The 26,073-nt window shown below is 38.0% G+C and overlaps 1 protein-coding gene across 1 annotated transcript in view; it reads left to right on the top strand.

Annotated features, from left to right (window-relative positions):
• The first annotated feature begins 2,177 nt into the window (after positions 1-2,177).
• The window catches only part of SNX4 (sorting nexin 4), a 69,101-nt gene continuing 45,205 nt past the window's right edge, over positions 2,178-26,073 (top strand). The window contains exons 1-5 of the mRNA XM_040484785.1: positions 2,178-2,349; positions 16,183-16,304; positions 22,817-22,952; positions 23,266-23,415; positions 23,904-23,951. Of these exons, the coding sequence (XP_040340719.1) occupies positions 2,209-2,349; positions 16,183-16,304; positions 22,817-22,952; positions 23,266-23,415; positions 23,904-23,951 (597 nt within the window). The 5' untranslated portion in view covers positions 2,178-2,208. The remainder of the gene's footprint in view (positions 2,350-16,182; positions 16,305-22,816; positions 22,953-23,265; positions 23,416-23,903; positions 23,952-26,073) is intronic.

Raw genomic sequence — 26,073 nt, 5'->3', positions numbered from 1 at the left:
CTTGATTGCCTTCAGCTCAAAATAATACACATGGCAAAGTGGCATATTTTGGGGTCATAATGAAGGGGAAACAGATGTTCCTACTCTGTTTTTCTTTCTTTCTCTCTTTTTCTTTCTTCCTTTCTCTCTTTCCTCTTTCTTTTCTTTCTTCCTTCCTTCCTTTTCTTTTCCTTCCTTCCTTCCTTCCTTCCTTCCTTCCTTCCTTCCTTCCTTCTTTCTTTCTTTCTTTCTTTCTTTCTTTCTTTCTTTCTTTCTTTCTTTCTTTCTTTCTTTCTTTCTTTCATAGTACATAGCACTATGGCCCCCTCTCCATGAATGCTTTGTAAAGCCCTGAGCCCCTTTCCTTGTTCTTACTACAGGATGAAATACTCAAATCACCAGGCCAGAGGAATTATCCTAATGGCTCTCCAAACTTGTTAAGGATCTCAAATGGGGAGAAAGTCATAGAATAATGGTTACAAATCTGTCCCTGGGAAGATATATATTTCTCTTGTGATAAATTAATAGTCTTGCGATTTAAAAATATGTTTCCTGAGAATTTGCCTAGCATGAGTAATCCCTGATGAAATGTCTTCAAAAATTTGAGTAAATATCCTACTGTAGCAGGATTCTTGCACAGAGAATCGAGGCTTTTCTTTCCAGGAAGCAACTTTACTTGTGCCAGCATGGCTCAGTTGGGTTCTTACCCAAAGAACTGAGACCTCAACGCCAAGTGGCGTGGTTTTTTATTTATTTTCTCCTTCTTTGTCTCCCATATATGGTAACATACAAACATGTAGTCTGATTAAGTGGTCTCATGTTACAAGGTTGTGAGGGATGTTTTCACATAGCTGTATAACCAGGTTACCTTGAGGTTTTTTCTTTTTCTTTTTTTTTCTTTTCTTAGGGAGGGGACCCTACCACACTACTGTTTGTTCAGAAGGGAAAAAAAAGTAAGGTAGGGTCCCTGCTTTAAAAAAAAGTCCAAAGTCTAGTTGGGGCAGACAGACATATAAATAAATAATTGTAAAATAAAACAAGCAACATTTTTATCTTATTTTTTTTTAACGTTTATTAATTTTTGAGAGAGAGACACAGCATAAGCAGGGAAGCGGCAGAGTGAATGGGAGACACAGAATCTGAAGCAGGCTCCAGGATCTGAGCTGTCAGCACAGAGCCCAATGCAGGGTTCGAACTCCCAACGGTGAGATCATGACCTGAGCCAAAGTCGGACACTTAACCACTGAGCCACCTAGGCCCTCTAACTGATTTATTAACACAGTGATGTTAGCATTTGGACATTATAACTTGATTGAGGTTTTAGGGATGAATGGGAAATTCACCAGTTGGGGGGGGGGGGGGCAGAGAATGCAATCCAGGAAGAGCACATTGTGTGTCACAACTTGGAACAGCTAGGTATTTGGGCAGAATGAGGTTTGTGTCATGGAAAAACTGATGACCAGACTGCATATAAGGAACAGCCAACTACCACATCCTGGTACACCCAGTGAGCATTTCCCATCAGGTTACCATAGTGAATGCTTATCAAGGAAGCGGGTTCCGAAAATTCATTAAAGTATGTTTGTAGAAAATGATCAGAAATCTCTGGGTTTCTCCGGATCAGAAACGCAACGGATTTCAAACACCGCTTCAGCCAAATGCTTCACTTCTTCACTTCTCTCAAAAACTTGCATGTGCTACCTTTTGCTAAATGTGTTACTGGACCCGCTAAAAGTTTTTAATTTGCGCCTCTCTGATCTTTCCGGGTAAAAAATGGAACCTACAAGGCAGGCAAGTCAGAGGCCGAGAGCGAGGTCAGACTGCGGCCTCCGATTTCTTTTGTGTTTCAATTTTTCTCTAGGTGATCACCAATCGGAATGGTTCCCATGTCTACTTTGGTCTTCACCTTTCCCTTTTTTCCCCTTCTCTCCCTCCATCAGTTCTCCCGGGTTTCTGCGTATCCCAGTTTAGCAGCGGTGGCCAGTACCTAGGCAGGCGCGCCTTTCCGCCTCAGCCACAGGCAAGGGAGCTCTGTGGGTCTCAGCCGCCGCTGACCGAGCCAGGGGAACGGGCTCCACGCGCGGCAGCATAAGCAAGGAAAGGGGCTCTGAGAGCGGCAGCCCAGGCTAGGGAAGGAGGGCCGGGCGCTGCCTCCCGGGCGGGGAAAGGGGGCGGGGCGCGCTGCGCGGCGGCGCAAGCGCACTGGGTCTGCCGCGCCAAACTGCAGACATGGAGCAGGCACCTCCGGATCTCGAGCGGCAGTGGCAGCCGGCACCCCTAGAACCGCTGGGCCACACCGACGCGGGGCTGCAGGCTGCGGTCGGTGAGGAAGCGGAGGGTTCCCGAGACGAGGTCCCCGGAGACGGCACGGTGAGGAGAAGGGGCAGCCGAGGCCGCAGGGCCTGGTGTCCGGGCCTAGCGGGCCGGGCTGGGCTGGGCTGGGCTGGCGAGGGCCGGGGGACTTGGCCGGGGGTGGGGGTGGGGGGTCGCGGTGAGGGGACAGCAGGGTGGAAGGGCCGAGCCACAGGTGCATTGAGGGAGAGGCTCAGTGGAAAAGCGGGTTCTGGGGAGGGGCGACCGCCTGGGGCAGCGGGACTGAGGGAAGGACGGAGAAGGCGGCGGCGGTGAGGGGAGCGGAGGAGATGTGTGGGTGCGGTCCCGGGGGCATGGAGGTCGGAGCCCGGAACCTGCCAGGCTGGAGCGGGTGCGGTGTTCAGAGGTCGGGGGACCTGGAGGTTGGGACCTGAAGACGAACGCTGTTGTTCTTGACATTCTGGTGAGGGGTTGTGCGAACGGAGGCGTCGTGGTGAGTGGGCAGTGGTGTTGAAGGAAGGGAATGAGGGGCTTGACCAAATAGTTGGAGGTTATAAAGGGTAGTCGGCTTGGTGCCACCATCAGGAAATTGAAGAAGGTGTCGGATTCAAGAAAAGGTACAAATAAAAAAAAAATTAAACTCCTTATTTATCTGCAGTTTCTTCGTTTGGAGGCAGTGCCATATTTTCCAGTTGACGTTTTATCATTTATATCCCATGTATTTGCTTTGTGAAGCCCCTGGTAATGAGTGATTTTCATCACCTGAAGAGAGGAGAAAATGCAACATCTTGTAGTTGTAATTGCTTTCATTCCGAAGTGTTTCCACGCATAATGCAAGATAGGTAGACCGGTTAAATTGAAGCATTCCAGAAACTAGCGCGCCACGTGAGACCATTCTATCCAAGAGTGTGCATTAATCATCAGTTTGCTTTTTTTTTCTGGAACAGGTGTCAGTGCTAATATAGAACTGCCCATGCTTCTAGTATATGGATAACGAAAAGTTAAAGCTGTTTGCTGAATGTAACTAGAAAGTCTCTAGTCTCTTTAGAGACCTGGTACCCAGAACTTCACAGGACGGTTTCTCCTTCTTAGGGAAATGTTGAGAAATATAAGGTAGCATGAGGACTTTTTTGGGCGAGTTTTAAGTTTTTCATTTATTTTTTCCCCAAAATGTAGAATTATTTGTGGAAAAGTCAGGATCTCATATTAAATGTGAGAGAAGTGTGTGTATTCTGTGCTTTGAAACCTTGGCTCTTACATTATTTGCTTTAAAATTTTTTTTTTTTTTTTTTTTTTTTTAGGGCACCTGGGTGGCTCAGTCAGTTAAGCATCCAACTTCGGCTCAGGTCATGATCTCACAGTTCATGATTTCAAGCCCCATGTCCAGCTCTGTGCTGACAGCTCAGAGCCTGGAGCCATCTTCGAATTCTGTGTCTCGCTCTCTCTCTCCCCCTCTCCTACTCATGCGCTGTGTCTCTCTGTCTCTCAAAAATAAACATTAAAAAGAGTTTTTTGGGGTTTTGTTTTTTTTTTTGAAAGAGAGGGAGAGGGAGTGTGCATGTGAGCAGGGGATGGCCAGAGGGAGAGATAGAGAGAATCTTGACCTGAGCTGAAATTGAGTCGGAAGCTCAACTATCTGAGCCACCCAGGAACACCTGATTTGCTCTTTATTCAGGTCCCCACTTGTGACTTAGTTTTTGTGTTTCCCCTTACAAACAAATCAAAACAAAACAACTTTTATTGTGAAGTATATCATTAGTACAGAGAAGATCTCACAAAATAATTATATCACAAAATAATTGAAGCCCTGATATGTTCTCTCATTACAGCTCACTCCCTCCACCACAGAGGTAGCCTGTATTCTGCATTTTGTATTAATAGTTCTTTTGCTTTTCTTATAATCTCACCACATATATTCCTAAACAATATATTTAGTTTTACCTGACTTTGAAATTTACATAAGTGACATAATTTTACTATTACTTCCTCTCTTTGCTCAATATGTTTTTGGGATTCCAAAATGTGGCTTAGTTCATTTATATTGGTGGCTTTGTAGTCTGACATTTTATTTATATAAATATAAATACAGATGAGGGAGAAAGATTGTTAAGCAGGCTCCATGCTCAGCTCAGAGCCTGACGAGGGGCTCAAACCCACAACCCTGGGATCTGGTCTGAGCGTAAATCAAGAGTCAGATGCTCAATTACTGAGCCAACCAGGTTCCCCATATAGTATGCCATTTCATAGATAGTCTACAGTTATTAATTTTTTTGTTTATTCATTTTTGAAGACAGCGAGAGACAGAGCACAAGCAGGGGTGGGGCGGAGAGAGAGGGGACACAGAATCTGAAGCAGGCTCCAGGCTCAGAGCTGTCAGCACAGAGCCTGATGCGGGGCTTGAACTCACGACCGGTGAGATCATGACCTGAGCTGAAGCTGGACGCTCAACTGACTGAGCCACCCAGGCACCCCTCTACAGTTATTTCTTCTTGTGTTTACAGACTTTGGGATGGCTACAAGGTTCTTGCTATTTCTAAAAAATTACTGTCGTTAATTTTTTCTTACATATCTCTTGGTGCAAATATCTAATATAAATTTAGGTGTGGGGTTGCTGGATTGTAGGGTATTAGCACATTCAACCCTAGTAGGTGATGCCAAATTGCTTTCTGTCTTTATCAACACTTAATATTTTTAGATCTTCAAGTAGTTGCCAATCTCATGGATATGTGTTAAAGCAATTTTAGATTATTTCAAAAGGCAAGAATCCTACCTTTTGTTGGCAACAACAAAACATCATGAGTTTAATTTTAATTATAATGATACAGTTTTGGTGGGGCACCTGGTTGGCACAGTTGGTAGAGCATGCGACTCTTGATCTCAGGATTGTAAGTTTGAGTCTCAGGTTGGGTGTAGAAATTAGTTTAAAAAAATCTTGAAAAAAATTTTTTTGGATAATTTTTTTGTTAAAGCCTTTAGATGATTAATGTGAAGTCACAACTATAGTATAAAATCCATTTATCTTAATTTAGAAGTTGATTATAAATACCTCATTAAAACTTATGTATATTAAGTTTGAGATATTTGAAAACCCAAAGATGATATCGTATAGTAAAAGTTGTATTACCTGACATTTTAGGAAAATGTTTGTAAATATACCATTCATTAGTGACTGAACTTACGGGGTTTCTTAAAGCACCTCCCTAATTTAGTAATTCTAGAGACACAGGTCATTTGGACAGATATTTTCAGAATCAAACATTTCAGAATCAGGAGTTTAAACATAAACATTCACTTATACTCTGTACGTTGTCCCCTCCCTGACAAAAACTCCCAAGTCCTTCCTTAGAGGGTCATCTACTCACTTTTCCCTCTTTCTATCCTCTCTTCTCCCATCCACTTCCAGTTGAGAAGTATTGCAATAACCATAGCCACGTTGTTACTGTTATTGATAGGAATGTGGTCTGAGCAGAAAGATTTGTTGTTTGTGGGTGCTATGCACAGTAAGCTGTACTTTTTATTTAATTCTGTAAGTTACCCCCGAAAGACAGATAAAGATGGGGAAGCATAGCTTCAGAGAGAAGTAATTTCACCAGCTAGTCACTGGTATGGCTGGAATCTGAGCCCAGGTCCTCCTGGCTAGGAAATCAGTGCTCTTTCCAGCAAGCCATGCTGCTTCATTCCAAAAAAAAAAAAAAAAAGTTAAAAATAGACTTGTTAATTTCTCCAATACTGTACTTTAAATCTTTTAGTTACAATATTAAGAAAAAAGGTGCAAAAGATGTTGATTTATCAAGCAATTTTTCGCCACAAAAATATGTATGCAGATGGTGTGTAGAGATGCAGAAAGCTTGCCTTATCTTAGCCTTTTTTTAAATTTTTAATTTTTATTAGGGGGGGGGGGAAGGGTAGAGAGAGAGGGAGAAAGAGGGAGAGAATCCCAAGCCCCAGCACAGGGCTCAAACTCATGAACCACGAGATCATGGCCTGAGCCAAAGTCAGATGCTTAACGGACTGAGCCACCCAGGTGCCCCATCAGCCTTATTTTTGACGGCAGGTTTGGGCCGAGAGTAATTATACCAGTTGCCCTACACCTGTGGGTAATAGAAACAAGCATTGCTTGAGTCTCAAATCTCCTTTGGTTTCAAACATCACTAACCAGGATTCTTTAAATTCTGCTATCAACTCTTCTGTAGTCTCTTCTTTTTCTTTCTGTGAGTCTTCAATCCTCCTCCTTTCCATTGTTTATTTAGAAGTTTTCTTTTTTTTCCTTTCATACTTTTGTTCCCTGTAAGGAAGAGGGCTTTTTTTTTTTTTAAGTACTGCCAGTTCTATTTAAAATAATTTAGAAGATGGAAAAATGAGAGAGGAATCCAGTCTCCAAGAAAGTAGCAATTAGTCCTGGCAGAAGAGAGATGAAATAGCAAGGGAATGAGAAGTAGGAGAACTTCTTTTTAGTCTGGAAGATTCCATTGAGTTGATAGTTAATAGTGTTTGTCCAGAGAAAAATCATTGCCTGAGGGAGTCATGAGTGATTTTTTTTTTTTTTTTTAAGGAGCATGCTTTAGGCCTGGGAGTGCTGGTGAGTGCAAAGAGTTCTTGTGCAACTTGTGCTTCTTGCTTAGCAATCGCTGTATCCCGTGACACCTTCGCTGATTGGCAGCAGAGAACTGAGTGCAATAGGCTGGTACTGTGAGCAAGGTTTGAGGCATGTGTGGGTGAGAATAACATGAAAAAGGAAAAGAAAATGTACAGGGGTAGTTACAGAATGTATCAGTTTAGCAGCAGATGATTAAATCACACTGCAGAATCTTTCCTCATTTTCTACCTCAGCAGCTCTCAGAGTTAGTTTTTCAAGGGTGACTCACAGTACAAAATACATTTTCTACATCCTAATCAGCATACATATCCTTTAATACATAATTGTTCAGGAAACAATACTTAATCATTACTTCATATAGTACTCTCTGACATTCTATTTTTTTAATGCTTATTTATTTATTATTTTAATGCTTATTTTTGAGAGAGAGTGGGAGCAGGGGAGGGACAGAGAGAGAGAGGGACACAGAATCTGAAGCAGGCTCCAGGCTCTGAGCTGTCAACACAGAGCCCAACGGGAGGGGGATCAAACTCACGAGCTGTTGAGGTCGTGACCTGAGCCAAAGTCCGATGCTCAACCAACTGAGCCACACAGGCGCCCCTATTTATTTTTTAGAGAGAATGGAGGAGGGGCAGAGAGAGAGAGAGAGGGAGGATCTGTGCTGACAGCAGAGAGCCTGATGCAGAGCTTGAATTCACAAGCTGTGAGATTGTGACCTGAGCTGAAGTCGTACCTTTAACCAACTTGAGCCACCCAGGTGCCCCTATTCTTTTTTTCTTTTTTTTTAGGTTTGTTTGTTTGTTTATTTATTTTAATGTTTATTTATTTTTGAGAGGGAGGGAGAGGGAGAGAGGGAGACAGTCTGAAGCAGGCTCCAGACTGAGCTGTCAGCACAGAGCCTGATTCAGTGCTTGAATCACAGACTGTGAGATCATGACCTGAGCCAAAGTCACATACCTAACCGACTGAGCCATGCAGGCACCGCTAGAAGGAGAGTGCAAGGGTGAGAGAAAGAATGTGAGCACAAGTGGGGGAGAGGCAGTGAGAGAGCGTGTGCGAGAGAATCCCAAGCAGGCTCTACATTGCTAATGTGGAGCCCGATGTGGGGATCATGACCTGAGCCGAAATCAAGAGTCTGATGCTCAACTGACTGAGGTATCCTGGCGCCCCAGTTATTTATTTTTAAAAAGAAATGTTGGTCACAAACCGCCAAATTGATTTCATGAACTGTGAATATGTTCTGACTCAGTTTGGAAAACTGTTGAGACTTACATATTTTAAGTAAAAATTAATGTGTTCTGAATCACTGTTAATTTTAAAAATATATATTTTTATAGATAAAAAGCATATTTTTATAGATAAGCATATTTTCTATGCTATTTAAAAAGCATAATGTATTATAACTAAGTTTTTCTTATCTACAACTGAAGTAAGCTTTGCTCTTAGGCCTAAGTTAAATACATTATTTTTAACGTAACACCTGCTACTTTTGACTATTGTAGACATATCCCCTGAGGAAAGTCAATTCATTGGGTAGTTCTTAAATTTCAGATCTTTGACCTGTTTCAGTAACGCAGTAGCATCACACTTGGAAAAAAAGATTGTAAGAAAGTAGCCCAGGAATGGTACGTCAGCATGGTTAGTGCTGGGTTGTGGGATGTGTGTGATTTCTATTTAATTTTTCCTATACTTTTCAATGTTTATACATTAAACCTGTATTAGTTTCATAATAAGAGAAAACTTAAACCTGCAAATAATAAGTGCTAGGTAATACTTGAGCTCTTAGAACACTCTACCTGCATTCACTCATTAAATGTTCCCAATAATGTTATGAGGTCAGTACTCTCATCCTCATTTTATAGATGAGGAAACTGAGGCAGAGAGGTTTAAAAACTCAAATTCTGGCAAACTGGCTACTAATCTGAGGGTGAATTGATCCTTGGCTCTTCTAATTACAAACTTTTTTTTCCCCCTGATTTCCTGTTATTTTATGTTTTCCTGATTATCTGCTTTGGCTGATGCTACACTGATTTCTTTTGATTTCAGTTTATTTGTATTTGTCCATGTTATAATTTTTATGCCTTGTGTTATGTGTTAAACTTTCTCTTGTTTACCATAGGGAATTTAAAACATTTGCATTGTCCTAACTGGCTTTATTTTTAGTTGATTTTCTTCTGTGAGGTTTTATGCTTTCTTATTTTGGTTTGTATTTTTGGTTTTCCTTTGTGGGCAATAATTCTTTGGTTTTATCCTCAGTAATGATTTGGAAGGCATGTATCTTTGTTTTTTTCCTTCTCTCAAACATAACAAACTAAAATTACTTTTGTAAATGTAAAGACTATTTAAAAATCTTTTGAAATAGTCTCATTTATAAAAATGGTATCAAATTTATAAGCAAGTACAGTATGAAGATCCTTTTTTCCCATGAACTATTTTAAGATTTATTTATTTATTTTGAGAGGCAGAGAGAGCATGCATGTGTGAACACATGCATACAGGAGAGGGTCAGAGAGAGAGGGAGAATCCCAAACAGACTCTGTGCTGTCAGAGCCCGACTCTGAGTTCTATCTCATGAACCGTGAGATCTTGACCTGAGCTGAGACCAAGAGTCAGATGCTTAACTGACTGAGCCACTGAACTGCCATTATAGTCCCTCATCTCATTCCCAAAACTTTCAGTGTGAGGGGTGCCTGGCTGGCTCAGTTAGTAGAGCCTGCAACTCCTGATCTTGGGATCATGAGTTTGAGCCCCACCTTGGCTGTAGAGATTACTTAAAAAAACAAAACAAAAAAACCTTTCAGTATTTCAGGGTCAAACAAGGACATTGTCCTATGTAACCACAGTACTGCCATCAAAATCAGGAAAATAACATTGATAAATGACTAGTATCTAATCCTCAAACTGTTTAAATTTTGCCAGTTGTACCAATAGTGTTTCAGAGCAAAATGATCCAGTCCAGACTCGTGGATTGCATTTAATTGTATTATCTCTTTAGTTTCCTCCAATCTGGAAGTTCTCAGTCTTTACTGAGAAAGGTTATGCATCTTTGGCAGAAATTGCCACTGAAGTCATGCTGTGTTCTAGTTGTAACTTAACAGTTCACACATGATTTGTATTTCCCAGTAGTATGATCACATTTTCTGCCAGGCTTCAATATAAAGTTGCTGTTTTCCCTTTTGTAATTAATAATTTGTGGGAACATACTTGGAAATTGAAAATATCTTGTTCCTTATCAAACTTCCTATTTGTCTTTTTCAGTATGGACTTGGGGATTTTATTTTAAAGAACTTTATTAAGGTATAATTTACTGTAAAATTCACTGATTATGAATATATAATTCAGTTATTTTTAGGGAATTTAGAGAGTTGTGCAACCAACCATGACTATAATCCAGTTTTAGAACATTTCAGTCATTCCCCCAAATTCTCTCTTTCCTTTGTAGTTAATCTCCCTTCACAACCTTAGCTGTAGGTGTTAGTAGGAAAGTAGCTGTCTACTTTCTATATAAATTTGTTTTTTGGGATATTTCATACAAATGGAATTGTACAATCTATTGTCTTTTGAGCCTGGCTTAGAGTGTTTTTGAGGTTCAACCATGTTATATAGCATATATTAGTAGTTCCTTTTTTATTACTGAATAATATTTGATTGTATGGATATATCACATTTTTTTTAATCTGTTCACCATTTTACGGACATTGTAGTTTACAGTTTTAGCTATTATAAATATTGCTGTGAACACTCGTATATAAGTCTTTGTGTGGACATATGTTTACATTTCTCTGAGTTAGATTTGTAGGGGGTGTGATTATTTGGTTATGTGATCAGTTTATGTTTTTTGTTTTTTTTTTTAAGTTCATTTTTTTCAGTAATCTCTGCATACAACATGGAGCTCAAACTCACAACCCTGAGAGCAAGAATAGCTTGCCCTACTGACGGAGCCAGCAACATGCTTCTAGATGATCTCAATACAAGTCTTTTATCTGATTATATGATTTACAGGTTCTTCCCCCATTTGTATTTTATCTTTTTTTTCTTTATGGTCTTTTTTTTTTTTTTTTTTAATTGGGGTAAAGTACATATAACCTTTGCCACTCTAACCATTTTAGTTTTTAAGTAATCTCCACCCACAATGTGGGGCTTGAACTTACAACCCCCAAGATCAAGAGCCACATGTTCTACCTACTGAGCCAGCGAGGCACCCTTTTTTTATGGTGTCTTTTAGTATATGTGCTGCCGAAGCGAGCACTATGGTGTCTTTTGAAGAGTAAAAGTTTTTAAATTTTTTTTTTAAATTTTTTTTTCAACGTTTATTTATTTTTGGGACAGAGAGAGACAGAGCATGAACGGGGGAGGGGCAGAGAGACAGGGAGACACAGAATCGGAAACAGGCTCCAGGCTCTGAGCCATCAGCCGCGAGATCGTGACCTGGCTGAAGTCGGACGCTTAACCGACTGCGCCACCCAGGCGCCCCGATACTTATTCTTTTGTAGGAGTCTTGTTTCTTGTTTTTCTGCTTTAATCTTGTTGGGATGTTCATTACACACGGACCACATACCTTTCAGTGTGGATCTGGGAAAGATTTTGTTTGCTTGTTTCTTTTTCTTTTCTTTTCTTTTTTTTTAGTTTTTCTTTTTAATGTTTACTTACTTTTGAAAGAGAGAGAGAGACAGAGCAGGCAAGGGGCAGAGAGAGGGAGACACAGAATCCAAAGTAGGCTCCAGACTCCGAGCTGTCAGCACAGAGCCTGATGCAGGGCTCGAACCCATGAACCGGGAGATCATGACCTGAGCCAAAGTTGGATGCTTAGCCAACTGAGCCACCCAGGTGCCTCTCTTTTTTCTTGTAAATTATATTGATGATTATTATTTCTGTTCTATTTGGCCAAATATATTTTATTTTTCTTTCTGTGCATTGTTTCTTTTCTGATTACTTCCATGTTTGTCTCAATCTGCCTGTTTTGTTGTTGTTGCCTGTTTTATCTTTCTCCTGTAATTTTCAATATGATAGTAAACGTAATATATTTTCTTTTGTGTGTGATTTAAATAAGATTAAACAAGTCAAATGCTCTAAACACTAACTCTTTTCACCTATAACCCTAAAAGTTATATTAAGGTTAGCTTTCATCTTGTCTTTAATCTTAAAGAGCATCACTGTGCCGGTTGGGTTGAGAATTCCCATGGAGTCAGTGAACTCCTCAAGTGTCAGGCACCTTGTTTCAGCTATCTTTCTATCCCTAATGACTGGCATTGTAAATACTCAAGAAATATTTCTTGAATTAATAGTTTCTTATTGTTCTTTTTGTCATTTTTATCTGCTTTTATGCTTTTACTATTTCTTAATGGTTTGCAACATTTTAAGTTTTTTAAAAAATGTTTATTTTTGAGAGAGAGAGAGAGAGTGCAAGCAAGCGCACAAGCAAAGGAGGGGCAGAGAGAGGGGAGGACAGAGGATCCAAAGTGGCTCTGTGCAGACAGCAGAGAACCCAGTGTGGGGCTTGAGTTCACAAATCGTAAGATCATGACCTGAGCTGAAGTCAGAGGCTTAACTGACAGAACCACCCAGGTACCCCAGTGGTTTGCAACATCTTAATAACTTGAAATAGATTATATTCATTTTCATTCTTTGAGTTGAAAATAAAGGATTTCATTAGCCTTTTAACTATGTCCATCTTCTACATTTAGTCTTCTACATTTAATAGTGACATTATTATTTGGATAGTTATTTAGTCTTTTCAAAATTTTTTAAGTTTATTTATTTTGAGGGAGAGAGAGAAAGTCATGCGTGAGCTTGAGCAGGGGAGGGGCAGAGAGAGAGAATTCCAAGCAGTCTCAGCCTCATGTGAGGCTTTGACCCCTGAACAGTGACATCATGACCTCAGCTGAAATCAAGAGTCAGATGTTTAACTGACTGAGCCACCAGGCACCCCTGAATTTTTTTTTTAAGTTTATTTAAATAATCTTTACATCCAATGTGGGGCTTGAAATCACAACCCAGATATCAAGAGTTGGATGCTCTTCCGACTGAGCCATCCAGGCACTCCTCTTTAATTATATTCTTTACCCTGATGAGAAGTGTGTTTTGAATACACCTAAACTATTCAATCTTTGTTTGAAACATGTCCCTGGGCTCATTTTCCAGTCAACTCAGTCCATCTCTAAATCTTTTGAATGTATTCTTTTTTTTTTTTTTTAATTTTTTTTTTCAATGTTTATTTATTTTTGGGACAGAGAGAGACAGAGCATGAACGGGGGAGGGGCAGAGAGAGAGGGAGACACAGAATCGGAAACAGGCTCCAGGCTCCGAGCCATCAGCCCAGAGCCCGATGCGGGGCTCGAACTCACGGACCGCGAGATCGTGACCTGGCTGAAGTCGGACGCTTAACCGACTGCGCCACCCAAGCGCCCCTGAATGTATTCATTTAACAATTGTGCTTCTGGTTTTGTTAATCTTGACACTCTTCTATGCTTTATTGAGAGGATTAGCAATTTTATATCAGCTACCAAATCCTGCTGGTGTTATTGTTGTGTTCCTGTTTTCGTTCTTTAGTTTTTATGATAGCTGATTTTATTCTTTTATTTTTTTTCCCTTCTATGTAATCAGATGGCATGAGGGTAAATTCATGACTCATAGGCATTATCTTTTTGTCTGGGGAGATAATTTGCTTTATTAGTCATGTCCTTCCAGCATTGAGGGAATTTTTCACTGGAGTAGATGGTGGTAAATCATAGTGTTTACCTATGGGCCCAAATTATGATTTTTATAAATATGTATCTAAACTAACAATGGCTTCATAATCTTGATGTTGAGTGGTTTGTACTTATGTAACTTTTTGAATTTTTTTTGTTGAAGTATTTCCTTCTATCTCTTATTTTTTCTTTTAGTAGCTAAACATACAACTTATACTTACTAAAAATGTCTTCCTGCCATTTGTAACAATGTGGATGGAACTGGGGGGTATTATGCTAAGTGATATAAGTCAGTTAGAGAAAGGCAGATATCCTATGTTTTTTCACTCATATGTGTAACTTGAGAAATTTAACAGAATACCATGGGGGATGGGAAGGAGAAAAATAGTTTCAAACAGAGAGAGGCAAACCATAAAAGACTCTTAAATACAGAGAACAAACTGAGGGTTGATGGGGGCAGGGATGGGTGATGGGTATTGAAGAGGGCATTTGTTGGGATGAGCACTGGGATGTAGGAGATGTATCATGGCAATCTACCCCCAAAACCAAGAGCACACTATATACACTGTATGTTAGTTAACTTGACAATAAATTATATTTAAAAAAAATGTCTTATTTGACAACTGAGTGACTTCTGGTTTTTTTTGTTTTTTTTGTTTTTTTTTACTAATAATTCTATTCCATTGGTTCCATTGGGTTGGCTTTTAGTTCTCTGTCCTTTTTATCTTCTTTTAGCATTTTACCTTCTCCTTTTTTTATTCAGCATTTTGGGGGCATTTCCTAAATTTATTCATCATTTAATTTTTTGCAATATCACATAGCTTTTTCTGTCCTTATAGCACGTGGGTTTAATTTTCTGTACAAATTATCATTGCAGGTTTTACTGTAGTTTCTTCTTTTATGTTTTGGTGCATCCATCTTGCTACTTCTGTCTCTTGTTAACCTGAAAATAAAGAGCCACAGTAAAAGGCAAACTAATGTTTATTTGGAATCAGAGAATTATAATTTGAGGAATACAGATTCAGGTAGAAAACCCAAATAGTATCCTGCTTCTAGGGTGAAATTAAGAGGCTTATAAGGAAAAAGAAGGCAGGGGGCAGTTACATGAGTTAAAAGGGGAAAAAAAGGCTAAACTCTTGGCTGTACATTGATTTACTACAGACTCTATCTTTGGAAAGTCCATAACCTTCTGAACTTGTGATCAGGGTACCTGTTCTGCTGGCTTCTCAAGTAGTTGCTTAAAACATTTGCTGTTTTGCCTAGTCCAAAGGTTTTGGTTGAGTTCAAACAGACACGGATAAGGCAATTTCTCTGCAGTGGTTGCTTGGCTCCCTTTTAAAATGGCTCCATTCATGTCAATTTTTCACATTCTTCTTCACAAACTGCTCTCAGTTATAATGTAGTGCAGTATTTGTAATTAAAACCCACCTCTGAACTTTGAGAGAGAGCAAGTGGAAAACCCCCAAAGCATAGCAACTATCACATGGTCTCACTTTATCTTCCTTGTTTAGACTTGGAGTTACTTTGGTATTTTCAAGAACTTTCTTCAGTGGCACACTTTCCACACATACAGCCTTTGAAGCAATAGTGGTGTGTTTATTCTCTTTGGTTCTTTAGCATAGACTTGGGCGTGTTTTAGCAGGACGTGAAAGGAGTCTGCTCTTAAACCTTGCTGCTGTCTCACAAGTGGAACCTTTTAACCACTGCCAAAATGTTTAGGCAAATTTAAAGTTGAATATAAGACAACTTCTGGTTTTGTTTTGTTTTTTAATTTTTAAATTTAACCTGCCTATTGAAAATCATGCCTTTTGGCATATGTATAGTATTTTTGAGAGAGTGATTTGACTTTGGTAAAACCAAAATTAGATATTAATATTGAGGATTATTTATCTTTATATAAAATGTTTTTAGATTTTTTCTTAGACATTTTTAAAGATGTTTATTTGTTTTGAGAGAGAGAGAGAGAGAGAGAGCGAGCACATGCATAATCAGGATAGGGGAGAGAGAGAATCCTAAGCAGGCTCCACATTGATTGTGGAGCCCCACACAGGGCTTGATCTCAGGACTGTGAGATCTTGACTGGAGCCAGAATCGAGAATGGGATGCCTAACTGACTGAGCCACCCAGGAGCACCTTCGTAGGCATTTCTATATTGATTTATTCTTGGTCACTTACACAAAATGTCTATGTTTTAATAATTAAATGTGCGATACTTGTTACAATAGCTTTGGAAAAGTTTGATGTGCTACGAAATGCTGCTAATGAGATGTATATCATTTGCTGCTATCATTTAGCAACCCCTAGCAACTCAAGAAATGTAAGAAACTTGGGGTGCCTGGGTGGCTCAGTCCCAACTCTTGATTTCAGCTCAGGTCATGATCTTACATTTGTGCGACAGCAGAGTCTGCTTGGGATTCTCTCTCTACCCCTTCCCTATTCATACACACTCTCTCAAAATAAATAAACTTAAAAAAAAAAAAAAAAAAAAGAAATTTGCTTGAAATATATACCAGTAATGGATTTGATTATAACAGCTGTTAATTTTTTTTTTCTTAATACTGTGTTAAAGGTTTTGTTGTTGTTCTTCCATTAATTTTTGTCCAGATGACAGAAAATAATTTTGGGTTGAAGAAGATAGAAATTAGTGTTTCAGAAGCAGAAAAGCGAACTGGAAGAAATGCCATGAACATGCAAGAAACATATACTGCTTACCTCATTGAAACAAGGTGAGTGATGAGAATTAGGCCTAGATTTAGTTAGAAAAAGCTTTGTTTAGTAGCTGTTGATGCAAATTATGTTGTATAATGGAATTGTTTACAGGTGATTGTCTTTTTAGGTATTTGGTTTTTTGTTTCTTTTTAACAGATAAAGTAAATAGGTATGTCTTTTACTATAGTCCACTTGGCAGCTATATACATATATATATATATATATATATATATATTTTAAAGTTTATTATTTTGAGAGAGAGAGCGGGAGACAGAGGATCTGAAGTGGACTCTGTACTGACAGCAGAGAGTCTGCAGGGCTTGAAGTGAGAGCATGACCTGAGCCAAAGTCAGATGCTTAGCCAACTGAGCCACGCAGGTGCCCCAGTAGCTATATTTTAATGTACTTATGTTGGAGGTAAAGAGCAGGTTATGGAATACTTGTGGGACCTGGAATGTTACTTGACATATGCTTTGGTGGAGTTTTTGGTGTTACTCATAATAATTCCCATGCACTTTTGAGAAAGGAGACTAGGTTCCCAGGGGTGTATGAAGTAGACTTAGGTAAATAAGAGAGGTATAGGAAGAGAGAATATGGTTTGAGTCAGTAAAAAGTTAACAGAATTGATTGAGACTAGAGCTTTAGACTTTGGGGTAAATTGAACAGATAAGAGTAAATCATGGAGTAAGAAATCAAAACTCACCAGAAAAATGTTCTTCTACTCCGAGACTATTTTGTCTAGAGAAAGACAAGGCAAGACTCTATTTTGCCAATTACAAACAATTTATATAAAGACAAAATACTGACCAGTTCTTTTCTCTCTGCAGAGACTGAGCAGAAGTGCTTTCAGTTAAAATAAAGATGGTGCGAGGGGCACCTGGGTGGCTCAGTCAGTTAAGCATCTGACTTCAGCCTGGGTCATGATCTTGCGGATTTATGGGTTTGGTACCCGCCTCGGGCTGTGTGCTGACAGCTCAGAGCCTGGAGCCTGCTTTGGATTTTGTGTCTGCCTTTCTCTCTCTGCCCCTCCCCTGCTGATGCTCTGTCTCTGTCTGTCTCTCAAAAATAAATAAACGTTAAAGAAAAATTTTTTTAAAATAAAGATGTGCGAGATTTTTTGATAGTAAGTAAAATAAAATAATAGAACTACCAGACTTAGTTGATAAAGGGTTATAACCATATTTTAATGTGAATACATTTTTAAGGAAAAAACATTTTAACCCTTGCATTTTCATAGGTTTACCGAAAGTCACTGAGCTTGCCTTAAGGCTGAACCCTGTGACTTTTCAAGACTTCTCCAGGTCTGTGGTTCTACCCAAAATAAAAGTTAAAATCTTGGTAAATGTTGTTTAATGTATAGGTAATTCTGAAACCTTCTTTGTAAGTATAGTTTTCTTTCTTCCACCAAAAAGAGAAAAAAAGAAAAAAAAAAGAATCTTCCCCAAACCAGAGAAAATTTACGTTACAGTAGGAACTTTAGGAACAGAAAGAGGTAAGGTTGGTCTTTTTAAAATAAGGTCATTTTACTTTTGTTTTTGTTTTCTGTGTGTGTGTTTTAAGTTTTTATTTTAATTCCAGTTAGTAACAGAGTGTTGTATTAGTTTCAGATGTACCATGTAGTAATTCAACACTCCTATATATCACCCTGTGCTCATCATGATAAGTGCACTCCTTAATCACCTATTTAACCCATCTCCCCACCAAAATTAGGTAATTTTGTGACCTACATATCTACATATGTGTATCACAGAGATTTTTAAAACTTAGGTTCATTAGGCTCTATGCCCAATGTGGGGCTTGAACTCAGAACCCTGGGATCAAGAGTTGAATACCAACTGAGCCAGCCACTCACCCCTCACAGAGATTTTTTTTTTTTTTTTTCACAGAGATTTTTAAAGTCATTAAAAAAAATATGGTCCCATCAGAGGGTTTTATTTCTGTTTTTTTTTTAAGTTAGATTAGTGACTTAAAAAAATCATACTTTAGAAATTAGTGTTAACTGTAGCTTACCTTTACTTAAATTATTTTTTCCTGTGTTCTTGTTTTTGAGGTATAATGACCTATAACATCATATTAACTTCAGATATTGTAACGTTATGTTGCAATATTTGTATGTATTGTGAAGTGATTACAAGTCTGATTAACATCTGTCACTATACAGTTAACAAAATTTTTTTCTTTTAATGAGAACTTTTAAGATTTACTCTCTTAACAACTTTCAAGTATGCAGTACAGTATTAACCGTAGTCACTGTTGTAAATTCTTAAATTGAAAACTAAAAAGTATATTTTTATTTTTAGTATGTGAGTATTTTATCACTCAGTTGAGCAATGAAATTAACTGTTGATTACTTTTACTGCTAGAAGAGAATCTTGATTTGAATAATCTGGAATAATTTATAGTTTTTTATTTTTCTTTTTTCTCTAAATTTTTTAAATTTTTAAAAATTATTTTATTTTATTTTAGTGTTTATTTAATTTGAAAGAGAGAGTACGAGTGGAGAAGGGGGAGAGAGAGAGAGAGAGAGAGAGAGAGAGAGAGAGAGAGAGAGAGAATGAGAATCCTAAGCAGGATCTGCGCTGTCAGCACAGAGCCTGAGGCATGGCTTGATCCCACAAACTGTGAGATCATGACCTGAGCTGACATCAAGAGTTGGACACTTAACCGACTGAGCCACGCAGGTGCCCCATAGTTGTTTACTTTTGAGTTTGATCTGAATACAGTATCATAATATGAAACTAGGGGTTAAAATTGACCATACTTGAGTAAGGTAGCTATACTCTGAATAAATATTTAAGTGGATCATCATCAAATGTGCGGTACACAAAAGGATTATTGAGTTGACTTTCACAATTGTATTTTAATATAAATTTGTATTTATTTATCTACCCTAGTATTTTTCATGGACCTGTAAGTTTAATTTAAAACAGTGTTTCTTAGGTGGGAATGCAAGCTGGTGCAGCCACTCTGGAAAACAGTATGGAGGTTCCTCAAAAAACTAAAAATAGAACCACCCTACGACCCAGCAATTGCACTATTGGGCATTTATCCGAGGGATACAAGTGTGCTGTTTCAAAAGGACACATGCACCCCCATGTTTATAGCAACACTATCAACAATAGCCAAAGTATGGAAAGAGCCCAAATGTCACATCAATGGATGAATGGATAAAGAAAATGTGGTGTATATATATACAATGGAGTATTACTCGGCAATCAAAAAGAATGAAATCTTGCCATTTGCAATTACGTGGATGGAACTGGAGGGTATTATGCTAAGTGAAATTAGTCAGAGAAAGACAAAAATCATATGACTTCATTCATATGAGGACTTTAAGACACAAAACAGATGAACATAAGGGAAGGGAAACAAAAATAATATAAAAACGGAGGGGAACAAAACAGAAGAGACTCGTAAATATGGAGAATGAGCTGAGGGTTGCTGGAGGGGTTGTGGGAAGGGGGATGGGCTAAATGGGTAAGGGGCATTAAGGAATCTACTCCTGAAATCATTGCTTCACTATATGCTAACTAATTTGGATGTAAATTTAAAAAAATAAAAAAGTTAAAAAAAATAAATAAAATGGATTTTACAATTAAAAACAAAACAAAACAGTGGTTCTTAGGGGTTCCTGGCTGGTTCAATTGGTGGAGCATGTGACTGTTGATCTCGAGGTTGTAAATTCAATCCCACATTGGGTGTAAAGATTACTTAAAAATAAAATAAAAAAAAAAATAACCACATACAAAAGAAAACTGCATGGTTTTTAAACTTTAAAGTACATAGGAATCACTTGCTACAGGGTTTTGGGTGAGGTCCAGGAATTTACATTTTTTTAAGCAAAGCTTCAGGTGTTTTTTTTGTTTTTGTTTTTTTTAATTATTTTTAAATTTATATCCAAGTTAGCATATAGTGCAACAATGATTTCAGGAGTAGATTCCTTAATGCCCCTTACCCATTTAGCCCATCCCCCCTCCCTCAATCCCTCTAGCAACCCTCTGTTTGTTCTCTATATTTGAGTCTGTTATGTTTTGTCCCCCTGTGTTTTTGTATTATTTTTGCTTCCCTTCCCTTATGTTCGTTTCTTATCTTCAAGTCCTCATATGAGTGAAGTCGTATGATATTTGTCTTTCTCTGACTAATATTGCTTAGCATAATACCCTCTAGTTCCATCTACATTGTTGCAAGTGGCAAGATTTCATTCCTTTTGATTGCCAAATAATATTCCATTGTGTATATATATATATATGTGTGTGTGTATTATATAATACACACACACACACACACACACACACACACACATATATATATATATATATATATATATACACCACATCTTTTTTATGCATTCATCCATTGATGGACATTTGGGTTCTTTCATACTTAGGCTATTGTCGATAGTGCTGCTATAAACATTGGAGTGCTGTGCTTCTTCGAAACAGCACACCTGTATCCTTTGGGTAAATACCTAGTAGTGCAATTGCTGGGTCATAGGGTAGTTTTATTTTTAATTTTTTGAGGAACCTCCATACTGTTTTCCAGAGTGGCTACACCAGTTTGCATGCCCACCAGCAGTGCAAAAGCGTTCCTCTTTCTCTGCATCCTTGTCAACTTCTGTTGTTGACTGAGTTGTTGACTCAGTTGTTAATTTTAGCTATTCTGAAGGGTGTGAGATAGTATCTCATTGTGGTCTTGATTTGTATTTCCTGATGATGAGTGATGTTGAGCATCTTTTCATGTGTCGGTTTGCCATCTGGATGTCTTTTTTGGAGAAGTGTCTATTCATGTCTTTTGCCCATTTCTTCACTGGATTATTTGTTTTTTGGGTGTTGAGTTTGATAAGTTCTTTATAAATTTTAGATACTAACTGTTTATCTGATGTGTCGTTTACAAATATCTTTTCCCATTCCATTGGTTGCCTTTTAATTTTGCTGACTGTTTCCTTTGCTGTGCAGAAGCTTTTTATTTTTATTTTTTTTAATTTTTTTTTCAACGTTTTTATTTATTTTTGGGACAGAGAGAGACAGAGCATGAATGGGGGAGGGGCAGAGAGAGAGGGAGACACAGAATCGGAAACAGGCTCCAGGCTCCGAGCCATCAGCCCAGAGCCTGACGCGGGGCTCGAACTCACGGACCGTGAGATCGTGACCTGGCTGAAGTCAGACGCTTACCCGACTGCGCCACCCAGGCGCCCCCAGAAGCTTTTTATTTTGATGAGGTCCCAATAGTTTATTTTTGCTTTTGTTTCCTTTGCCTCTGGAGACATGTCAAGTAAGAAGTTGCTGCGGCCAAGGTCAAAGAGGTTTTTGCCTGCTTTCTTCTTGAGGATTTTGATGGCTTCCTGTCTTATGTTTAGGTCTTTCATCCATTTTGAGTTTGTGTATGGTGTAAGAAAGTGGTCCAGGTTCATTTTTCTGCATGTCACTGTCCAGTTTTCCCAATAACCATTTGCTGGAGAGACTGTCTTTATTCCATTGGTTTGTCAAAGATTAGGTGGCCATATGTTTGTGGGTCCATTTCTGGTTCTCTATTCTGTTCCATTGATCTGAGTGTCTATTCTTGTGCCAGTACCATACTGTCTTGATTACAGCTTTGTAATACAGCTTGAAGTCCGGGATTGTGATGCTTCCAGCTTTGGTTTTCTTTTTCAGGATTGCTTTGGCTATTCGGGGTCTTTTCTGGTTTTGTACAAATTTTAGGATTGTTCTAGCTTTGTGAAGAATGCTGGTGTTATTATGATAGGGATTGCTAATCCAGATATATATATATATTTTTTTTTTATATATTTTTTAAATACTATTCTTTTTTTTAAGATTTTTTTGGTTTGTTTATTTATTTTTTAAACGTTTATTTATTTTAGAGACAGAGAGAGACAGAGCATGAACGGGGGAGGGTCAGAGAGAGAGAGGGAGACACAGAATCGGAAACAGGCTCCAGGCTCTGAGCTGTCAGCACAGAGCCCGACGCGAGGCTTGAACTCACAAACTGTGAGATCATGACCTGAGCCAAAGTTGGACGCTTAACCGACTGAGCCACCCGGGCGCCCCAGATAGATATATTTTTGAATTTATTTTTTAAATTTATATCCAAGTTAGTTAGCATATAGTGCAACAGTGATTTCGGGGCTAGATTCCTTAGTGCCCTTTACCCATTTAGCCCATCCTCCTTCCCACAACCCCTCCAGTAGTTCTCTGTTTGTTCTCCATATTTAAGAGTCTCTTATGTTTTGTTCCCTGTTTTTATATTATTTTTGCTTCCCTTCCCTTATGTTCATCTGTTTTGTATCTTAATGTCCTCATTTGAGTGAAGTCGTATGATATTTGTCTTTCTCTAATTTCGCTTAGCATAATCCCCTCCAGTTCCATCCACGTAGTTGTAAATGACAAGATTTCATTTTTTTGATTGCCGAGTAACACTCCATTGTATATATATACTCCACATTTTCTTTATCCATTCATCCATTGATGGAAATTTGGGCTGTATTTGTATTTTTAATAAGTAATAGAGATCTTATTCTGTTCCTTTTCAGGTCAGTTGAACATACTGATGGTCAAAGCGTCCTAACAGATTCACTATGGAGGCGGTATAGTGAATTTGAATTGTTGAGAAACTACCTTTTAGTTTACTATCCACATATTGTTGTGCCACCTCTACCAGAGAAAAGGGTAAGAAATGAAACAGCAGTACAGTTCAAAAGTATTTAGCATTGGGGCGCCTGGGTGGCGCAGTCGGTTAAGCGTCCGACTTCAGCCAGGTCACGATCTCGCGGTCCGGGAGTTCGAGCCCCGCGTCAGGCTCTGGGCAGATGGCTCGGAGCCTGGAGCCTGTTTCCGATTCTGTGTCTCCCTCTCTCTCTGCCCCTCCCCCGTTCGTGCTCTGTCTCTCTCTGTCCCAAAAATAAATAAATGTTGGAAAAAAAAAAATTAAAAAAAGTATTTAGCATTGAGATTATGCTTCATGATTGTTTTGTTTACCTAGGCAGAATTTGTTTGGCATAAACTCTCTGCTGACAACATGGACCCGGATTTTGTGGAAAGACGACGGATTGGTTTAGAAAACTTTCTTTTGAGAGTTGCCTCACATCCCATCCTTTGTAGAGACAAAATCTTCTATTTGTTTTTAACACAGGTATCTTTCTTTAAGTCTTCAAAAAAAAATTCATTTTATTTTTTTCTTTTAAACTGTAGAATGCTTATGCTTAAGAATCTTTTTGGAGCAGCTTTATTAATATACATTCATTTAATTGTGTTTTTAAATTTGTTTTGATTTCAAAATTATTGGGTTATATCACTCTTTTGGCTAACATTTTTATACTTAAGGATACTAAAGATGGTACTTTCTGGCATCACTTAAATGATATCAAAGTTAGTGTTTAGTTTTTTGAGGCCCAGATCTATAAAATCTTGGGTCCATCTTTTGGTAATCTTTTGAAATCTGGATTGTATATTTAACTTAGAAATGAATTCTTTTTTTTTAACCCTTCTCTGGTCTCCCCTGAAAGAATAACAGAATAGTAGATGCTTAATCTATTTTATTTGGAGTATTCCTTACGTTTTTGTTTTTGTTTTTGTTTTTGTTTTTTTGCAATGATTTCTAAAATTAACTTTAATTTTTAGGAAGGTAACTGGAAGGAGACCGTGAATGAAACTGGGTTTCAACTGAAGGTAAGAAAATTTGTATGAAATAATTTGACAAGTTCCTTTACAATTCCTAGCACAGTGCCTTGCACTTCGTGCGTACTTGGTATTTATTGAATGAACGAATGTTAGAAATTGGCTTTGCATCTAATATCATTGGTAAGGTTTTCAAAGAAACACTGCGAATTCACTTTGGATTTGTGTAATTTTAGTTACTAGTGAGATTATAGAGGGCATATTTATGAATTTCATTCTATTGGGAAGGAGTATTTTGAAGCAGTAATTGAGACACAAACTGTAGATTTTTCCTGCAGTATACTCATACACTTTGCATCTTTTTTTTTTTTTTTTTTTTACTCCCGCTGTCTGTACCACTGCCACTCCAATTCTTGTGCACACACTTGCTCATTCTTTATCAGATATGAAAGACAGTTCTGAAGAATTGAGCTTGGGTTTCCCAGTCAGAGCAGACTAGAAGATGAGCCATGCGTCGTGCTGCTTCTGTCTGCTGGGATGTGGTGGTCATCTTTGCGCATAGGAGTCATTTTGAATTGGTATCCGTTAGTGACCCAGCTTTTCAAATTTAGTGATTATAATTAGTGTTTGGGAATGAAATTGTTATCTAAAAATTGAAAAATAAGGTATGGTGAGATAGCCACCCTAATTCCTGTCTACTCTCCCTGTCGTCCCCCAAAGTAATGTAATATTGGCAAATTTTTAAAGTTTTCATCTCTTCTGTAAACTGAGTAGGTAAGTAGAAAAATGTAATGTAAATTTATATAATATATAAGTTTATAAAACAATTCATATGACAGTAACAAAAGTTCAATAGGTCTTGGCAACAAGAACAAAATGTCTTTATAGTAGTTTTGAAAACACCCCCCTGGAGATTTATGTATTGGCACATAGGTATTTGAAATTTAGCACAAAAAACTAGAAAGAGAAAAATTTGTTTCTGCATGGAAAATATAATCAAGTATCTAATTCTGTCATAAGCTGATTCTAATTTATAAACATTTTGTTGGCAGGTTGCATGAAAACATTAGAATCTTCTTGGCTATAATTCATTACTTTATGGCACTCAGAATACTTGAATTTTAATTTAGAGTTGGATTTGAAATAACTCAAAACTTTGAAAAATGTTTATATTTTGATAGGGTTTTCTGAGAACTAGTCCAAGATGTTAGCATCTGATAATAAGGAAAAGAGAAAAGTAAAACATAGTTGTTTTGGTGACTTCTCTTTATGTAATAGTCAAGATTTAGTCACTAGTTTAGAAATCAGCAGTCATTTGTCCTTGCACCTAGGTTTTGGCCATGACTTTGGTGACCTTGAAAAAGCTCTGGAGTTTCTTCCATCTATATAGACTATGCTGTTTACTGAGTGCATTGAATCTTGTGTATAGGTACTATTTAAGAGTTTAGTTAAAATATTTCATGTTTGGGTTGCCTTATGGTATAAGGCATATATGTTTCTAGACCACCTCACACATATATGTACGTGCGTACATGCATATACACAAACATGTATGTGAGGTTTGTATATGTGTGTGTGTGTGTGTGTGTGTTATTATCCCATGTTACCTCTGTGTTTGTTTATAAATTTTGTAATTATGTAAAATTGGTTGGTAAAGGAAGTATTGGAAACTATTTCTGTGAAAAAAAGATTGTTCTGAATCAGACCAAATATTTATATTTTAACCTTGGCCTTTGGATTGTCATTCTCAGATTGAAATGTCACCTTACTTTAGTTTTCCTTTTCTCACACACGTTTAATTTAATATATAGTTTTGGCCTACTAGATTAATATTTTCTTAAAAATATTTAATTATTTTACCCAGCAAGATAATTATAAAAATCTACTGCGTTTTTATCAGTGCTGTATTTAATACAAACATGAGCACTAACTCTTCATCACTGCTCTGTGTTGGTGTTCTTTGTCTTGTGTATTTATATAAATATTCATGTTAACCAATTCAGTAAAAGGAGAGCAAAGAGTTTAGAGTAACGAACATATAAACTAGTTGATTTAGAATAAGGTGATATTGTTTTAACTCCATTAACTCAGTAAGTTACTGTCATGAAAGTGTCATCCATATGCCCAGATCTTAAATGAATTTAGGTTAACTCAGAAGAATCCAGGACCCTGT

This window comes from Herpailurus yagouaroundi, unplaced genomic scaffold (genome assembly GCF_014898765.1).
Source record: "Herpailurus yagouaroundi ecotype Mexico unplaced genomic scaffold, PumYag 162, whole genome shotgun sequence".
NCBI classification, from domain to species: domain Eukaryota; kingdom Metazoa; phylum Chordata; class Mammalia; order Carnivora; family Felidae; genus Herpailurus; species Herpailurus yagouaroundi.
Note: the sequence above shows the minus strand (reverse complement) of the source record. Positions and strands in the feature narration are given on the sequence as shown.